Consider the following 20976-nt stretch of genomic DNA (forward strand, 5'->3'; position numbering starts at 1 on the left):
AATACTACGTGTTTAACATTTTTATAACACTTTCACAACAAATTATAGATGATAAGTTATTGTTGATTTTAATTTGAAACTCCTATTAAAATTACTTTTATGCCTACCAATAACAACTAGTAATAATTTGCCACTTAAAATTTGTTGTGAAAATGTCTTTAACATCACATTTCTCCTATATAAATGGCTATCTACTGATTCATTCTTGAACCTTCTCCTATTACTGCATACTTATGCAATGTGTATCTAGGACTAATGTCCTATTGGTTTTGGATGAGAATTGAGAAATCTTGTTCACCAAACAAGCCTTACTGATAATTAATGAAATGCAAGATTTGGCTAAATTGGAAGGATCATGTCAACATCTACTTGTCTACTTTTCATTAAAGATACAAGAAAAAAAAATCCCATTCCAGAAGGGTGAAGATAACCACAACAATTAAAGGAATAAACCCAAATATATTCTCCCAGAGATAAGTCCGGATCTTGTCCTGTTTTCTTGTACGACAAAAACACTATACCCCACCAATTGAAGTTCGAATATTGGAATAATCATTTAATTAAAACACGTTTCTACTCATTCCACTAAATACAATAGTAACATTACAAGACAGAATAATGCCCGAAAGATCATGCTGATAAAATTTAACATGCAACAAATAAAAACAAGCTCAAGTGCCAAGGAAAGTAACTTTAATTCAATCATATTGCAGGGTACAACACATTGGATTCATTTGCACCAAACATTCAAAAGAAAACTGCCCCTCAGATCCGAAATTGCAACAATCTTGCTGATATCAAATTCCATTCTACATCACAACTAACTTAAAAAGCATCTTGCCAAGAATCTTTAACTCAATAGCACTATATGCTCTCCTTTATGAGAAAAATAAGGTTCCAATCTCTCCTCCGTTATTGTTGTAATTATTAAATTATCCAAATAATAATAATAGACTTGCAAGCATTTTAGATGGACCAGCCAATAATCTGAGGTTAAGGAATTGGTTAACCTTCCTCCTATTGATTCCTTGATTCGGGTCTGGAATTCCAAGGAAGACAAAATCCTGAGAAAAATCTATGGAGAACTGAAGAGATTGTTTGCCATCTTAAAATGAAGTACATGACTTGTTGAGCCAGTCCAGTAAATGGAAAAGTGAGAGAGAACTTAAAATGACTTTTTACATTTATTATTGGTGGTGGAATATTTGAAGGATATCAACTTTTCTTTTCCTCTCCTCTGTTTTTCTGGCAACCTCATGGGGCTCAACTTATGGTTTTCTCCTCATATGAGAGTCGTACCAATCTTAACTCTCAAATGGATTCCAGATAGGAGCTCTCAAAATTCTTATAACAGAAAAGATTCTAACAAATTTTGGTGAAATGATTTCCAATTACTTAAATTCAAAGATGAGAGCATGATGAGCTAGAAACACTTTCCCCTAGAATGAACAAAGACCTACAATATGGAAACAATTAGTCGACCTACTATTATCCATTGACAATGGATCTGCAGAAACAAAAGTTTGAGGGAATAAGAGAAAAGTCCAAACTAAGATTCTAACATTAAAAATTCATAACAAGTATTAGGTAGCTAAGAGATTTACGATATGGGTCAATGGCCTTGTTTCTTCCATGCGCACATGGATTTTGCTTAGAATTCTCTTACCAATCCCGCAATAAAATAACAACTCAAATTTGAGACACAAGGAAAGCTAATCCTGCAAAATTTCACAGCCTCTCTCAAGATCCTTCTCATTTATGTATAGTGTAATTTTCTTATATAGTAATTAGCTCCTCCCATGTATATGTCTTATCTGCAAAAATTTCATGGTAGATGAACTCTATACATCAGCTTTTCCAGGTTTCTGAGTGTGACTTTTCCAGCTATAGCCCTCAGATTTTGCATCTTCATCATCTTCCATGCTGTCACCACATGTGGTGGAGGTCCCTCCAGTGTTCCCAGTTAAGTGCAGGGGACCTTGGGGAGAACCAGACTGGGAACTGCTAGCCTTAGAAGAGTCACCATATTGATCTTGCATCCATAAACTCCCTAAAACAACAACAGATTGATTTGCAGGAGCAGCTGCTGTAGAATTTGGAAGCCTTCGAGTATGAAGTCTGTATTTCTGCAAGAACAATAAAAACCTTCAATCAATTGTGATCATTGGAATCAAGTTCCATTCAAAATATCAATCTTATAGAATGCCTTAATTTCTTGGAAAAAATGAGGTAATGGAAACATAAATTCTGGACTTCCTCCAGCGATTAATTTATCCCTCATTCTTCCAAGTAACGAACAGAGAAGAAAGGCAGAGAGAAAATTAAGAACTTACTTGTAAATGACTCTTAACTTCATCGTTGGTCAGCCCATCAACCTGCATCAGTTCTCTAATTTGCTTTGGAGTAGCCACTGCAAAATATACGGAAAGTTCAATTAGACCCTTTAATATCAAAAGTAAGATAATGCAATCAATCTATCACAGCTATATTTGATATACCAGTAAGACTTTCAGCAGATTCATAGATGATATGCAACAACCACTATTTCCCTATTCAGTATCTCTTCACTGTAAATCATTATCCTTATAATACAATTTCATATCTTATCATGTTGATGAAAAGCACGACACCACAATTGTGCTCTATATCTAAAATATCCATCTTTGAGATAAAGTTGACCTCAAGAGGAACAAAATGAAATAGCACGAGTCCTGCTCTTGCAATTGTTTTTGCACATTCAACCCTTTGGCAATAAAAATGTTATCCAACACCAAGAATTAAAGTCCAATTCAAGTATTTGTGGAACTCTAGACTCAACCAAAACAACACTCAAACAAAAGTTTCCAAATTGTCATCTTGAACTTTGATTTTAGTTTCAGGGTCAAACCTTGTGAGCCTCCAAGTTGCTGCAGAGCACTGACAAACCGCCTATGCAACTCCGGTGACCAGCATCTCCTCTGTTTCCTAGCCGTCTGCTGCTGTGACTGCTGTGTCCCACTCCGTATAATAGCATTAGGAGCAGAGGAGGAAACAGATTTGCCACAGCTGGTTCTCAAACCATTAGAGCCTGATTCCTCCCTTGGATTCTTAATCCCCGGAGTCAGCAAAGAAAGTCCATGTACTGGCAATTCCTCCTTCTCCTCTTTCCTCGCCACTGGAAAACCCGGATAGGCCTTAAATGGCATAAATGCTCTGCCTCCATTTCTATTTCTACTAGACTGGAATGGATCCTCACTTCCTAAGACACCTTCTTCCTCACTTTTCTGCCATAACCAAAAAAAAAACATCAATTCCTCTATTAATTTCAATCAGATTGTCTCAAAATTAGCAATTAATTTGATAAATTCCTAGTTACTTTGGGTGTCTATGAAGTTGTAATATTCCACTTATTTTTTCCATTATATACCTTTGTATCCAATTTAGAATTAGATTTGGTGCAATCAGTAGAGGAGTAATCCTCAGTGTTCCACAGCTGAACAGAACTCATCCAGTTCTTCTTATCCTTGTAATCCTTTTCTTTCTTGTTTTCTTCATTTTGATCGCAATCTTTCTTCAGTGGTATAAACTCCTCCAACACTGGTTGAACCTCATTAGGCACAGAGCATTGCATTGACTCCTTTAAAACTGAAATCGCTGCAAAAACACACACCATAAAAGAGTTAAAATTTACACAAAATCATTGACCAACATGTTCAAAAATTAAAACCCATCTCAGAACTGGAATCCAAATATCCATTTCCAAAATTGGATGAAATTTCATACAGAAGAAACACAACAAAAACGAAAAAAACCATTAATCAAATAATCACCCAAAACCCATAAACCCATATCCAAATCAAGTAAAAAAAAAAAAAAACTAAAATATAAACAAAACCCATGTATCAAAATCATCTAAAATCAAAAACCCATTTCTCAAAAAACCAAATTTAAAACACAAATATATTCAAAAACCAACCATCGTTCAATAAAATCATGCAGAGTGGAAGCTCGCGCTTAAACGCATCGATCTTCCCCATTTCTTCCTCCAATCTTTTCACGAAGTCATCGAGCTTCAACGCTCTCTCCGACACGCTACCGATCATCGACACGTCCCTGAGAAAATCAGTTATCGTTTTCGGCACAAAACTCGGCGCAAAATCCAAGCTCAGCTCCGGTGGAACCGAACCCATCTTCCGATCTTTCACTTCCTTTTTCTATTTCTCTCTTGTAATTATATCTCTCTGTTCTTCTTTCTCTGTTATGGATTTTCTTCAACAAACTAAGCAAAATATAGAGAGAAAGACTGAGGATCTGTGTGTGTATATATAATACAAACACACAGATAAATACATATATATGTATATATAGGTATATTTCTAATACAGTGAAAGAGAAAAAAAAAATATTTGTGTTTGGAGAAAGAGAAAAAGTGGGTAATGGAAAAAAAAAAAAAATGAAACCGAGAATTTGTACGCGAAGATTCTGTTGGCTTTGTTGAGAAGAGGAAGAGAGAAAAAGAATCGTCGAGTTTCTACGGGTTTTTATAAAGTCCACTTTTTCGTGTCGTCGCGTATATCATCCACCACAACAAATGGTAATTAGGTTTTGTACTATTTTTCCTTTTTGTCTTAAAATTTCTATACTACCCTTGGAATTTTCTTTGATTCTCTCTTTGTTTTCTTTGATTCTGTTTCTGACCTATAAATGCCATTGAGTAATCTTGGTTGGTTGGTAAAATTTGTAGTTGGTCCATTGTAAATACGAGACGGGAGTGTACTATGTCAACGCATTGTACTTTGAGAGTATCTAATAATTTTTTATAGAATATTTTCTTTTTATACCAATTTTATACCGATTTTATTGCAAGTAACATGAAATATTGTAGGAGAGAATTATATTGTTATAATAATTTATCAATAATGCTACCGTAAATTCCATTAAAAAAAATAATAATGCTATCGCAAAAAAATAAATAAATAACATTTTTACAAATTGATGATGTGGCAAGTTTTCATAATTTAAAGGTTAAAGGTAAATATTTTGTATATGAAAAAAATATGATATAATTAAAAAAAAATTGCAATATACTATAAGTTGGCCAATTGTGAGTTGTAAATAGTAAAAATAATGTTTGTGACACATTTATGTAAAAGAAATGGTTTACCACTCATAGTTTATCATCTTATCATATTATCTTTAAAGAAAATTGTATTAGTAATAGAACTGTGTGTGTATATGCAGAGAACCTAATAGAAAAATATTTTATTTGAGAAAAAAAAAATTAGTTTAATTTTTTTTCATGATATTTTTTAGGGTTATAGGGATGTGCCTTTTCTTTTTCTTTTTTTGAATAATAAATATTTACAATAAGGGAAAATGAATTGAATTCCGGATGATTCCGTTGAAAGCATAAAGTTGTGCTTTTTTGAAGTTATATATATATTGATTTTTCTCTCTATAAATTTTTTTAAAAAAAAAAAAAAAAAAAAAAAAGTCCAGTTAATGAGTGTCTCAATGCATTGGTTAAAGTTGAGGTTTTTTTTTATTGTAATTGATTAGCTATATTTTTAGGAGTCCCAAAAATGCTGTTAAATAAATATTTGTTTATTTACCTTATGATTGATTATAAACATATGTTATGGGAGTCATTATTCTTGAACCAAAAACTGTTTGATTTCCTTAGTTATATTTCTACATCCTATTTGATATTTATAATGGTCTTATCTTCTAATGAAGTAGATGGAACGGAAACGAAATAAGTTGTGACAATTTTAAACATCCTTATAATATATATATATATATATATATATTTATATATATATTATATATATATATATTTTTTGTTCTTTGTCTCATGAATAATAAAATAATATTTGGACTATTTATTGTTTAATTGATTTTGAGGTTTGTTTAATTTCTGTTTTGAGTGTGAACTGGATGCCCCGATCTCGTGCACTTTGCAATTCCCCTTTTATACAGCTGTGACTATGAGTTATGGCGTGCAGCAATCTAAAGGCAAGTCTAGAAACTGCCTCATGAAGTCCGGAATGTGAAAGCATATGGAGTAATGAGTATATATTAAAACAAACAAATAGACCAACTATTTTACTTATTGGTTTCATTTCTTCACTTTGGAATTATGAATTTAGTGTTTGCCAAAATGAAGAGCCCAAAAAAATAAAAACTGGTTTACCAATGAGAGAGAGAGACACACAAGTCACAAAGGTAATATGTAACATCTTCATGAATTATGATATATAGGATTTGAACTTATGAAAATAGTTATTTTTTACATCAGATTAAGATATCAATTAGTTTTTCATGCGTAGTCGGAATTCAAAACTAAGTTCTTATTCAATTATAAAATATTTTATCAATTAAATTAATCAGAACCCACAAATTGTAATATAATTTAAATCCAACTTTAGTCGTGAAAGTCTATTTTATCTTTTTTATTTTTTAGTTGGATAAATAGGTAAATTGTGAGCATTGATGTAAGGATGACACATCTCTCAAATATGGAGAAATTATCTTCAATAGTATGCTCTCACACACACCCCAATAATCTTTTACCATTGCGAATGAGTGCATAAAATGGTTATAGGTAAAACAGTTTTGTAATCACTATCAAAACTTTTTGTAATTCACAATTGTTGAAACATCAAATGTCGGGTTCACTGTGAGATTATATCTTGTGAGATGGTTTTTTATACGACCACAATTTGATAACATATGGGACTCAAACATTGTAAAAGACAGGTTTTATATGACAGTCTAATAAGGTTTTATTTTTTCACCAAAACATTGCTCCACTTTCAGAAATAATTCGAGAAAATATGACCATGATATGCAAGGACCAGTGGACCACTGGTAGAAGAAAGTTAGAAAGGTACCATCAATTTTGTTTATTGGTCCTAAGGTTCTTGGAGGTGATGCTAAAATGGTCAAGACTGCATTACATGAATGTCCGTACTTCTTACCCACGTCCCCTACATAAAAATAGACTCCTAAAAGGGAAACTACATTTGAAAACACTATTTTTTTTTTTTTTAATAATTGGATAATTACAACATTTGAAAGCGGAAAATAGTAATTTTCATTTTTAATATTATATAGGCAAAATTAATAGGTATTAAAATAAACTTTGTTCTTACAAGAAAAGTAAAAATTAGTATTTGAGATAAACTCATAAACTTCATTGGCTTAAAAAAGGAAAAAGACAAAATCATTTTTTATAAAGTCATAAAATACCAATAACTTTTTGGTTTAATGATAATTTTGCATATAAGTAAGATTGTGAACCCAGATCTTACTGATAATTAACTCAATTATATTTTTTTTCCTAAAGATTATACAATACAATGTCCCATTTTGGCAACATCCCACCAATGAGACTTTTTTCTTTTCCCAAGTAAATAAGATATAATAAAATTGCATAAGTGGACAGTCGGAGCTAACATGTGATGTGCTACTAGGCATGTACAAAAAGTAAGGGTAAAGTATAGTTCTAAATATAATTTACACAGTTTATCAAAAAATATAATTTACACAAATTCATGTTCAATCAATTAGAAAATTCCCTCCTATTAAAAAAAAAATCCTAATGGGTTCCCGTTAGCTCAACTGGGAAAGTTTCTGATGGTTGAATAAAAAATCTGGAGTCCAATCTCCGTCTACACCAAAAACTAGTCTAATGATAAAAAAAAACACAATTATCAAAAGCAGAATCCAATAGATTGAAACTCACTTTAAAAAAAAAAAAAAAAATCCCTACAATTCAAATCCAATTAATCTTATTACTACTAGGGGTGTCAATTCGTGTTCACGGATTGGGTTCGTGTCATGTTGAGCCATAAGTACTCTGCTATATGGGTTGACCCGAACTCGACCTGTTTAGTAAACGTGTCAAGAATCCTTAACCCTAACCCAACCCGTTTATTAAATAGATTGACCCAACCCGACACATTTAACCTGTTTAATTAATAAGTCATGTAAAAATTAATACAAATAATCTGTTCAATAACCTGTTTGATTAATAGGTCATACATGACCTAAATAATCTATTATCAATTTCTATATATCTAAAATTAAAATACAATTACAACCATAAATATAGTAATAAACATATAATTACAGCAAAAAATTAAGCAATAATAAAAAAATTTAATACCTTTATTATCTAAACAGGTCAGATGGGTTCACATGTTGAACACGAACACAACTCGTTTATTAAACGGGTCAGCCGTGTCAACCCGAATATGACTCGAACCCATTTAGCCTCAACCCATGACCTGTTTATAAACGGGTTAATTGTGTTGAGTTCGCGGATTGTGTCAGATTTTGCCATCCCTAATTACTACACAAATGGCTTAAAATGATAAATGCATTCCGATAAATATGTATACGTTGCTAATCAATCTAATTTTCCAAATACTGCCCAAAATTTATAATTTGCTTTACAATAACTTTATCTTGGGACATTTTTGAAGAGCATGAGATCCATCGTTATCATTGTAGAAAGAGTGTGCCTCTTGAACTCAAATTAAACTCTTGTAAAGCAAGCTTTTTTCAGAGAGAGAGAGAAAAAAAGTTAGAGGAGAAAAGAAAAAAGAGAAGCAAGTCGAAAGCCGTTAGCCCAAAAGCACAAAATCAACAACAGGAACCCTAAGCATCAACTTTTACAAACTCTATGCATCCAAACTTGGATTATAATTTTTTTGAATAACTATGAAATGACAAGAAAAATCTTTAATAGTATCAAAATCTTGAATTAGTTGATTGAAATAAATTTTTTTTTTTTTTTTTTTTGTTACCATGATTGAAATAAATTTGATTGGTCAATCTGACTCACCTAAAGATTTTTTACCCATTTAATATGACTTTGCAATTAAAAAAACCAGTAATAATAATGTTCAAGTATGGAGGGCTTTATTAGTACAGTCAAACAAGAAAAAAAAGTTTTTTTTAATAATCTAAAATTATGTACCACTTTTTCGCATCTCTACCATGATGGGTCAAGAATCATATATTCTTTTATGGGAACAAGAAGACCACCAAAGAGGAATATTGAGGCCAGTCTCTATGTTCATTCAGATTCCAACACGTGTTTATTTTATAATTTTTTTTACCTGCTTTTCTTTTAATCTCTAAATAAATATATATCTTTTTAAATTCATAGCATTTATTGTCAAATTAGTGAGATTCTTCTATGTTCTTGGTACAGTGTTTTTGGGTCTCCATCTCACAAGGAATCACAACTTTCTGACCTCATCAGTCATTGGCCATGCTTAATTGGTGGATTAGAAATTTTTATTTATTTTATTTTATAGCTTTTTTGTTGATTCCAAAACCCATTTATTGGGTCATCTTTGCTCTACGGAAAATGGAACTGGCATCTGTGACTTGTCTGCAAGTTTTGTCCCTTAGATCAAGTTGGAAAAGGACCTAATTTTATAGAAGTACTAAAAAAAAAGTACCACTCCATCTCAATGGTCCATAATCCATATTCTGCATTTCTGAATTTATATTAGTTTGTGCAATTATTTGTACCCAAAAATCATGTACTCTTCTACCGTCTCTACCAGTTACTTGAGGAATATTGCCACATTTGGCATCTTTAATCACTATTAAGTACATAAGAATTTAGATAAGCATGATTTGTGATGCTTTTCTTATAAAAATATGGGACCTATAAATAAACGTACACAAAAAAATTATTTGGAGAGTACCACATATCATTTTCTATCATTAAGGAGGCTTTTTGGACTGTGGATTGTTTTGTTCTTGTTGCAATTCTCTTAGACTACCCTTTTATGTATTTTACTTTCACTTCTCTATAACTTATTGTAATGAATAAAAATGTATTTTACTTTTTTTTAAACAGAGACTTTTTAGTTATTTTTCAGATTTTTAAGGTGTAAGATTTTTCTTAACAAATTTCTTAAGGGCACAAGTTAAATTACATTTAATATTTTATTAATAAAATTATACATATATTTTTTTTAAATAAAGTCAAACAATGCATGTGTCTAGAAAAACATATACAACCACAATGAATTTATGTATACAAATTAATAAATTAATCATTATTTTTTTTAAAAATGTGATTAGTGTATATTACAAATTTACAACTCATAATGAAATATTTATTACTATTCATTTTCTTCTTCGAGCATTTACACACTTGTTAACATATTAATAAAATAAAAGCAATATTTCATACATAAAAAATTTCATAACATTTTTCATATAAATTGAATTGGCAAACTGTTACTAATTTTCATTTAAACTTATTATTAACATTATTTTTTTAAATACCACTAACAAAGTGCCACATCAATAAGTTTAAAATTTTTTGTGTATAAACAATCATCAAATAAGCCAATCCAAACCAACTACAAGGATTTTAGTATTCAAAACCGCAGGACAATTTGGAATTTTCTCAAAGTTGTGATAATGTTAATAATAAAAAAATGAAGAAGAAGGAGGAAAGAAAAGGTCATCCCATAAAATTCATTGAAATTTTTTTTTTTCCTATGCACTAAATTGGGCTTAGAAAAAGTTCAGTAATTCAGAAAAGTAAAAAAAGTAAATTCAAAATTCAGTCATCAAAAAGAACCAATCTGAAGCTAAATAAAAAAAAAAAACCATTGTGTACCACTGTACCTAGGTACTATAAACCTTTGAAGCTAAGCATTCCTAAACAGGGACACCATGTAACATGTGATTGGGTCGTGTGAAACACCAACCATAGAGCGTGTGGACCTATCATATTCACGAATGGGTGGCTTAGAGATAAGGAATCTTGGAGAGTTGTGGGTCCCAAATTTCGATATTGCCTTAGATTTCAACTATTTAGCATTATATAAAAAGGACAGAGTGAGAGAGAGACAGAGAGAGAGAGAAAGATGCTCTTTTTTATTTTTCTGACATTAAAAAAAGGACAAACTTTTACAGCCGTTAGATTCCAAAGTTCTCTTCCATAGAATTAAGAATCTGCCTCTTCTTCCACCAAATTCTTTTTTTATTTTATTTTATTAATATCAAAGATACGTTATTTTATTAATATATATATATATATATATTATTTTTTTATTCTATCTTAAACGTGGAGTTTGGATTGGATCCACTCCGGTTTCCCGCATCTCCATTAGTTTTGTCGGATGCTTGTACTTGAAGAATCTACACACACCATTTTTTTCAATTTTCATATATGCCCCTTCAATTTCATCAATTTTCATTTTTGTTTTGTTTTGTTTTTTTTTTTTCCTTTATTTAATAGATTGTGATTTTGTGAAAGGGATTGTTCTTTGTCTTGACAAATATGAAGGGTTTTAATTTGCTTATTTTGTGACTAATTTCTCTTTCTTCATGTCCCCCAAATTTTTTTTTGACTGCAGATTTTGACTTGGATGTTAGGACTCAACCCACCTATGTAAGTCATATATTACAGCTATATGAGTCTTGTGAAGAGTCATTTTTCTCTATTGCACAAGTTTGCATATCTTAGTCATCTAATATTAAATTTATTGTGTTTTTCTTATCACAATTCAAAAGTTGTTTTGATATGAATTCACATTGTATTTGGAAATGGCCAAAAGTCATTGCACCAAAAAAGTTACATCTAATTTCTACTTTGACTCTAGCTATTCTAACCTGGCAAGACTAGTGAACAAACAAATCTATACACATGGAGCAGTCAACTAAATTAATGGCAAGAATTCTTTTACCTAATTTTGGAGAAGGGTAGGGAAGGTGGCCTGAATGTATTAATTATCTCATTTTAAACAAGGGGTTAGTTAGATAGCAAGAAGTCTTTGCCTAATTATGGATATTTTTTTTATATTTTTCATAAAAGTTATTATAAAATTTGGTTAAAATAGTTCATTAATAAATACCTTAAGGGTACTCGTTATCGAGACCTGTAATTATTTTTTTACCTAAAGTAAAAGACCAAAATAATATTGGGCCATTTTGCATATTTATGGAAAATAGGTAGCACGTTGCAAACTTGTTGTGTGGCCTGTCCTCTTTTGCGTGGTAAGGGGTTTATATCCACTTTATGAAGGGTCAAATACAAATAGTATAAGATTCTCTTAATCCTGCTTCTAATGAAAGTAATGATGGCATGGAATTGAAGCCAGGTCAGTAGAATCTTTCAACAAAATCAATTGGTTTGGTCAATCAAGGAAAAAGATTGTTTTTTTGATAAGTGATTCAAGAAAAAAGAAAAAAACAAAGAGAGAAAGAAATGTGGAATTTACTATAGAGATAGCGATAGAGATAGAAAAGCTTGACTGTGTGAAAAGCTAACCATATAATAAATTATATATATGTTTTTGATGGCTCAAGCAAAGCACAACACGTTGAGAGATACCTCCTTAAAGAATCCAAGAAATGGTATCTTTAATAATAACCTCAACATTTGATGCTTACCTACTAAAGAGAGAATAGAAAAAAAAAATTCATACCCATTTGTCAAAGAAAACAAAACCAAACAAAGAGGTATAAATAAACAAATCTCTCTGAGTTTATAACAACACAGTGGGTTAACTCGTTGAGAGAACTCGAAAGTTATATAGTTTACAAAGTTTGTCTTCTAGTATGTTGGGTTAAAATGAATTGATTCCTTACAATTAATTAATTAATTATTCAAGTTAATTAACTAGATCAAATTTTATGCAATAGTGTGGTAGTACAAACAAATCACCAATTATACTAAATGCAGCGGAAAATAAATTTGACATGGGTGATTTGTTTACGAATGAGATTACAAGTATAAAGAATCTTACCAAACCCATTGGCTTATCCCAAAATACCAACCTACAGTTGAACCCTTATCCTAATACTCAATTGGACTTGTATTGTAGCGGCAATTTTTCTGTTCAATGCACGAATCCCAGAACATGACTAATTCCTTTGCATGAATCTCAGTACGTGACTAACTTCATAACAAACTTTTGATTGATGTAGTTGATTTGCAACAGTTTTACATAGAAACACCAATAAGATTTTCAATGATGGTGTGAGAAACTTTATTTGGTTACAGAACCCAAAGGCATACAAGAAACGCAGCAAGAGCTCTTTCTTCTGTAGGAGAATGCTAGAATTTCAAAAAGAAAATCTTATGAAGTTCTCTAGGGTTAGATTATTCTTTTTTAACCTCCTTGTTTAAATAGGAGTTCAATGGACTCTCCTATTCTAAATAGGTATACACAAATCTTGGGCTTTCCTAGTCCAATAAGGATTATACAAACCCATAAACAAATAGCATTTTAGAATAAAAATGTTACTGGCTATAGTCTGAATCCCGTAAACTTGAAAGATTGAGACATGTGTCGAGCTTTCATGAATCTTGACAGATCGAGCTTCTGTTAAAGAGGTATCGAGACCTGCAGATTGCACTTTTCTTGAGCAGTTCTTGAGTAATCTTCATGTTTTCAATGTAATTACTTGTAATGATCATCTTGAATCTACTTAGTTTACCCAAATACAAGTAAAGTGTGTTTTGTCAAAGGATATGCCAATTACATAAAAATATGTCTCTTACATAGTAATTTAAAATTGTGATGGTAATGTTCATACCATTTTCCACTGCATCATCATTTCTTTAAAATTGAGTCAAATGCTTATGCATACTTGTATCTATTTCATTGTGACAAGAGGTTGATGATTCTATATTGGAGACCCTTTTTTTTAATTAAAAAAATTAATAATATGTACAATTCATACGACCATCAAAATTATCCATTCAGCCCTTCCAAGTTCCAACTAACTATTAGACGTAGTTATCCTCACAAATTGAACACTTTAATCAAAAGAAAAACCTTTATTTTGCTCTATCCATACTCACAAAACTTAGAAGAAATTTTATTTTCTTGCCTAGAATATATACTGTGGGGTCATAGAGCCCAGTGATATGCACCCACCTTTTGTACTGGGCTTGAGGCCCATGCCGAGGCCCATAATCACAAATGAAGAAGACAATGGTGATCATGGCAACCTAGGAAACCGTGCCGAGGACAACTCTGTCCTCGGCTAGCCAAAGCCGAGGTAGAAGAAAAATGATTTACTAGCAAAGACAATCTTCCAAAGCACTACAAGGAAAAAGATAAGTATAGCAAATAAGTACACTGGAGCATAGCGATAAAGCAATTCCAGGAAAAACTGCTGCCTCCACATTAAATGCTCCACAACTAACACTCTGGCCGCATTAATGTGGAAATGATACTTGAGCAGTGGCTTTTCAGACTCACAGCTACTACCTAAGAGCTTTGGGAGGAGGTTGATGTGACAAAGACCAACAACAGCAGATCTGACTTACACGTGTAAGGTGGAGATGAAGGAGGAAAGTAGTATATAAGGAAGAAGGAGCTCTGAGAAAATGGATGAGAGATTTTACCAGAGAAAACACTGTAGCAATCTGAACTAACTTTTAACCATTGTCACTGTCACTTAAGAAATAATAAGTTGAAGCTCCTCGGACTAGTGCCGAGGATTGAATTGCTTGCTTAAGTCCATATTTGTTTTACTTATTCATTCTTTAAATTATCTTCAATTGTTGTTACACTCATTAAAGCCCAGTTCTTCTACCCACTCTTTACAAATTTATTGTATTAGGCTTGCTAGGCTTGAATTCACTTATCCCTTAGGAATAGTGCTCAAACCCAGTCCCTTCATATACTTATTTCTCCATCTAAAAGTGCCAACAACAAAAATAATAAATAAATAAATTTAAATTTCAAGTATATAAACTTGCATTTTGAGTCTTTGCATTGTAGATTTGCAGTAGTATTTTGACATGACTTGGGTTGATTTTTGGTTGTTTCATTTTTTTTTTTAAATTATAGTATGTAAATATTTAAAATTTATTTTCAAAAATTACATTTAATCCTTCCAAATTTTTAGTTTGTCCAAATAGACTTAAAAAAAAAAATGCTACATCCACAATATTTTTACAACAAATCATAAGTGGTTAGTTGTTATAGGTTCAAATTTGAACCTAACACTAAGATTACTTTTTTGTCCCAACAATAACAACTAGTAACAACCGGCTACATAGAATTTGTTGTAAAAATGTTGTGGACATATCATTCCTAAAAAAAAAAAAAAAAAAAAACAATGAATAGCTGACTGGCAGGCAGTGGTGGAACTAAAGCCAAGAGCCAAATTAAAAAAAAAAAATCCTTTATCTATATCTATACTATCTAAAAAAAAAAAAAATGCAATAGCTGGAAAATAGTGGTGGAACTAAAGCCAAGGGTAGGGGGCCATGGCCCCCCAAATCCTTTAAAATCCTTTATCTATATCTATACTATCTATAAGAGGATTCCCCTCTTTGGATTGGATTTTTTTGTAGTATAGAAATACCCCTAAACCTTGCGTTTAACAGGGAAAAAACTTGAGGATAACTCGATAAAAATAGATTTTTAACTCCACTTAAAATACCTAAAAAATATGATACCCTCCTACTAATCCATATCTTCAAAATAAACTTATCCAAATTAAAAAAAAAAAAAAAATTAAGACGCACTGGACCCAAAAAAAAAAAAAAAGCCTCATCACGAGCGCTTTGCGCATATGATGAGGCTAGTATTGCTTATAATTATTAAATATTTTTAAAGATATAGCCTATAAAAATAGGGGTTCCCCCCCCCCCCCCCAAGCAAAAATTCTAGTTACGCCATTGTTGGCAAAAGGCATGTGACCCTCTCCAAAAAATTTTAAAAAATAAAAATAAAAAGAATTTAACACAATACCATTAATTTTTTTTTTTTTTTTTTTTGGTATTGTATACAACTATAAGTCTATGGTATTTTAGTAAATTAAAAATCGTTTCATAATCTATAGAAAATGATGGGTTAATCGTAAAATAAGAATTAAGGTTCTTTAAGCAAGGCTATTAGTTTACTTTTACTCTAAGGTAATTCCATGCTTTTCTACATACATATATGTGTGTTTTTGTTTTTTTTTTTTTAATGAACATATATTATATTAATTTTTTCTCAAAGATTTTATTGGTGATGGTATTACACACGCACATACATACATACATACATATATATATATATATATATATATATAAAATTAATTTATCATAATTTTTTCCCCTAAACTTTATCAACGTTTAATAAGGACTAAATAAAAATCAACATTCTACCAATTTGTTTATAGAGTAGTTATACTCATGCTCACTCTTACTTTTTTTTAAGCAACCATGGACTTGGATTTTCGATTATGAATATTGTAAAATCTAGATTTCGTAACAAAAAGAAAGATGATTTGTTAAAGGACTCTTTGATTTTATTCTTTTCTTTTGGTAATTAAAATCAATAGAATTTGATTTTATGCATTGAAAGAAAAAATGATGTGTAATTTAGTTTAAATTTAGTCATAGAAAATATTTGGGATTTCAAAAAGTGTGGGATTTCATTTTGATAAATGATTGAGTTAAAATATGATGAGAAACAATTCAATTATTATGTTACTTTTATTTTGATTATATTTTATTAATAGATACTAGTTTTATATTTCATGTTTTAATTTAGTCTTGAATTGTAGTTTATATATATATATATATATATATGGGGACTGGCCCAGAATAACAGGTTGGCTAGGCCTTGGGCCCGTCCGAGGACCATTCTGTCCGAGGAGACGTCGCGGCCCAGAATCCTTACTCAGGCCCACTGGAGCAAGGAGAACACGTCCGAGGAGTAATTTCTCCTCGGACGTTCCAAAATCCAGGTCAAAGATGCATCCCAGCTACTGTAGTCCTCACTCCAAGCACGTAAAAAGAAAGGAGACCCAAAATATCCCAGCAAAAGCTGTCACCACCACATTAAATGCACCACAGCTACTCTCCTGGCCGCATTAATGAAGAGAAAACCCCTGAATAGTGCTACCTTGGTCACTGCAACTCACAAAGAACTGGTAAGGGTGTCTGATGGGACAGGTGCTCAAGTAGGGGTTTGGATGATCAACAAGTGTAAGGCCCAGATGATAAAAGAGGGCCTATATAATATGTAAGAGTCCCTCAAGAGAAAGGGACGGAGAAAAAGAAGAGAGCAGGAACAGAGGAGCAAAGGTTCATTGTACGAATGCATGCCCATGAATAAAATTCCACCCTTCACATCCACTTTCTTCATTCTTGTTTCTGTATCTCCTGAGCCCATGCAACGAACCGTTTAAGCCAACTGGAATCAAGTTCTTCAGCCCACACTTTACAAAAATTCATTGTGTGGGACCTTTTGGGCCAAGGCCTGACCATCCAGGACTGGGTCAACTAAAATCGTGTCCCTACAATTGGCGCCGTCTGTGGGAAGAACTAAAGTATCAGTAAGCACAACGGTCGAGCATGGCAGAGCTAGGTCCACACCAGGCTAACCCTCAACAGACAGAACCCATTGAGTCCTAGCGACAAAATAACCCTGCCAACCCAGGCGACAAAGGGAATCGTGAGGGAGGCGTGCATACTACCCAGATGAGCCAGAGTCACACCCAGATCGGTAGTCACGTATCCCAGAGGCGAAATAGTCAACAGGCCATGCAGTGAGAGATAGATGACCTGAAAAGGAAGTTACGACGTGTACAGCGAAAGCGATCTCCCTCTAGCTCAAATGAGTCCTATAATGGGGAGGACACGAGTTATCGACGGAGGTCGAGAACCCCCCCAAGTGAAACATTTTCTTACGAGAAGGAACCACGCCCTGTACGAAAATATGAGAGCCCGTCCAGTAAGGGTTCGGGAAACGATGCTATGAATAGGGCACTAGACTAGATTTCAAAATCACCCTTCATGTACAGAATTGAAGGGGCTAAATTGCCTCGACGCTTTAATCAACCAGCGTTCACCATCTATAATGGCCGAGCAGACCCGGTGGAGCACATGAGTCAGTTTAACCAGAAAATGGCTATCTACTCGCAAAATGAAGCCCTGATGTGCAAAGTCTTCCCATCCAGCTTGGGACCAATGGCGATGAGGTGGTTCAACAACCTGAAGACAAATTCCATAGGCTCATACAAGCAGCTCACTCAGGCTTTCTGCTCCCGCTTTATTATAAATAGCAGAGTCCCTCGACCCCTCAGTTCGCTATTGTCTTTGTCCATGCACGAGGGAGAGACCCTGAAAGCATATTCGGATAGATATTGGGAGATGTATAACGAGTTAGACGAGAACCATGATGATGTTGCTATCAGCACAAAAGGGTGGAAAAAGATCAGCTACAAGGAAAGGGAAAGGAGAAGATCATTCCCCCCAAAGCGAATGATTTCAGGTCGGAACGATATAACCATAACCAGCCGAGGAGAGATTTTTTGAGACAGGCTGGACAGAGTAACATGCAAACGGTGAATGCTGTGTTCAAGGAGCCAGTACAACAAGTGCTGGAGAAAGTAAGAAACGAACCCTTCTTTAGATGGCCGGGAAAGATGGCTGGAGACCCTTCAAAACGTAACCAGAACCTGTACTGCCAGTATCATCAGGACCATGGGCATACCACTGAAGATTGTAGGAATCTATGGAATCACCTAGATCAGTTGGTACGAGAAAGGAAGTTACGTCACCTTTTGCACCCCTTGAGCGGCCATCCAGGTCAGGCAATGTAAGAGCCTCGAAAGGATATGTCATTAAGACCCCCCACCGGGACGATACACGCCATCCTCACCGAGCCAGGAAGAACTGGGCCATCTCTTTCCAGGGTACTGGCTGTTGGTCGGCTCCCCTCCGAGGACAGGCAGAGGGAACCTAAAAGATCTAAAAAGGGAAGCTCTTTGATACTAGGATTCTCGGACGAGGATAAGAGGGGAACTATCCAACCTCACGAAGACGCCTTAGTGGTTACTCTGAGAATCGGAGGTTTCGATGTGAGAAGGGTGTTGGTAGACCCAGGAAGCGCAGTAGAGGTAATGTACCCTGATCTATACAAGGGGCTAAACCTGAGCCCGGAGGATTTGACGGCTTATGACTCTCCCCTTATCAGTTTCGAAGGGAAGATTGTTACGCCAAAAGGGCAGATCAGACTACCCATACAGACTGGATCAGAGGTGGTGGAGGTGAACTTCATCGTGGTCGATGCCTACTCGCCCTACACAACGATAGTAGCCAGGCCATGGATCCATGCCCTAGAAGCTGTCTCCTCCACACTTCACCAAAAAGTAAAATACCCATCCAGAGGCCAAGTAGAAGAGATTCGTGGAGATCAGGCCATGGCCAGGCAGTGTATGGTGGCCGCCATCTCACATCGGTCCCATGCCGAGTCCTCGGCCTTTGAGAACTTATAGCAACCAGCCACCTCGGCAGGGCAAAACAATGAGCCAGCCGAGGAGATAAGGTGTGAAAGTTTAGAAAAGTTTATCATCGACAACGACCCGGAGAGATTTTTCCAGGTCGGCTCCGAGTTGCCTCCTCAAGAAAAAGAGGAATTGGTCGGATTTTTGAGAAGAAATGTCGATGTATTTGCATGGGATGCTTACAACGCCCCGGGGGTTGATCCTAGCCTTATTTGTCACCACCTGAACGTTAACCTATCTTCCATTCCAAAGAAAAAACCACCCCGACGCCCCTCAAAGGAACATGCTAGTGCCGTTAGAGACGAAGTGGCAAAACTGAAAAGGGCAGGGGCTATTAAAGAGGTCTTTTACCCCGAATGGCTGGCAAACACGGTGGTGGTAAGAAAGAAACCGGGAAGTGGCGAGTCTGCGTAGACTTCACAGACCTAAATAAGGCATGCCCGAAGGATCCATTCCCCTTACCGCGAATCAACCGATTGGTGGATGCAACTGTAGGCCACCCTCGAATGAGTTTCCTAGACGCCTTCCAGGGCTATCATCAGATACCCCTTGCATTAGAAGATCAGGAGAAGATGGCGTTCATGACACCCGTCGGAAACTATCACTATAAGGTGATGCCATTCGGACTAAAGAACGCAGGGTCAACCTACCAAAGGATGATAACCAGGATGTTCGAGCCACAACTAGGCAAAGTTATTGAGGTTTACATAGACGATATGGTTGTAAAAAGTAAAATGGTGTCCGAGCACGTGAAAGACCTTGAAATCATCTTTGCTATCTTAAGGGAGCACAAGTTGCGGCTCAATGCTTCCAAGTGTTCATTCAGGGTCGGATCTGGGAAATTCTTAGGTTATATGGTAACCCACAGGGGAATAGAAGTGAGTCCCGACCAAATCAAAACAATTAACAGCCTACAGGCTCCTCGGAATCCGAAAGAAGTACAGAAGCTCACTAGCATGATCGCAACATTAAACCGGTTCATATCACGATCTGCAGATCGATGTCGACCTTTCTACCTCTTGATAAATAAGTAGAAGGGGTTTGAATGGTCGGAGGATTGTGTCCGGGCCTTCCAGCAACTTAAGGAATACTTGTCGCGACCACCCATCATGTCTAGCCCTGAGGCAGACGAGGTATTGTTTGCATACATAGCCGTAGCCCCTCATGCTGTAAGCCTGGTACTGATACGAGATGACGACGGGGTACAACGATCAGTGTACTACGTGAGTAAATCATTACATGAGGCTGAAATGCGATACTTACCATTGGAGAAAGCAATTCTGGCAGTAGTGCACGCCACAAAGAAGCTCCCTCATTACTTTCAGGCACACACAGTCATCGTTCTAACCTAGCTCCCTCTTCGAGCGGTGCTTCGAAGTGCCGACTACACCAGAAGGATCACCATGTGGAGTGCACTTTTGGGAGCCTTCGATATTAAATATATGCCTAGATCCTCTGTTAAAGGTCAAGTCCTCACGGACTTAGTCGCAGAATTCGCTGAACCCTCTGTAGAAACGATAACCGAGAAGAAAGACATGGATGGAAAATCGGTTGGCACAATTTCAGCAGGGGAGACCTTGCGCTGGAGGGTCTACGTGAATGGCACGGCCAACCAAAGAGGATTCGGAATTGGGCTAGTTTTAATATCGCCCGACGGTATTACTATCAAGAAATCATTGAGACTCGGGTTCTCGGCTACAAACAACGAGG

General features: G+C 34.7%; 1 protein-coding gene across 1 annotated transcript; it reads right to left on the reverse strand.

Annotated features, from left to right (window-relative positions):
• Positions 1 to 1254: 1254 nt before the first annotated feature.
• On the reverse strand, positions 1255 to 4540 carry LOC115968619 (myb family transcription factor EFM-like). Its single transcript, XM_031088053.1, has 5 exons — positions 3956 to 4540; positions 3407 to 3633; positions 2888 to 3263; positions 2334 to 2410; positions 1255 to 2126 (listed from the first exon to the last, which is right to left on the reverse strand). Exons 1-5 carry the CDS (start codon positions 4167 to 4169, stop codon positions 1842 to 1844), a joined length of 1179 nt encoding a protein of 392 aa, XP_030943913.1. The 5' UTR covers positions 4170 to 4540; the 3' UTR covers positions 1255 to 1841.
• Between the last annotated feature and the right edge of the window lie 16436 nt (positions 4541 to 20976).

The sequence above is a fragment of the Quercus lobata genome, chromosome 11 (assembly GCF_001633185.2).
Source record: "Quercus lobata isolate SW786 chromosome 11, ValleyOak3.0 Primary Assembly, whole genome shotgun sequence".
NCBI classification, from domain to species: domain Eukaryota; kingdom Viridiplantae; phylum Streptophyta; class Magnoliopsida; order Fagales; family Fagaceae; genus Quercus; species Quercus lobata.

Coding starts and splice junctions, on each gene's coding strand:
- LOC115968619 (XM_031088053.1), bottom strand. CDS start 4,169: ATGGGTTCGGTTCCACCGGAGCTGAGCTTGGATTTTGCGCCGAGTTTT. Junction 3,264..3,406: donor ATTCTAAATTGGATACAAAG/GTATATAATGGA, acceptor TGGTTATGGCAG/AAAAGTGAGGAAGAAGGTGT. Junction 2,127..2,333: donor AAGTTAAGAGTCATTTACAA/GTAAGTTCTTAA, acceptor TTGTTCTTGCAG/AAATACAGACTTCATACTCG.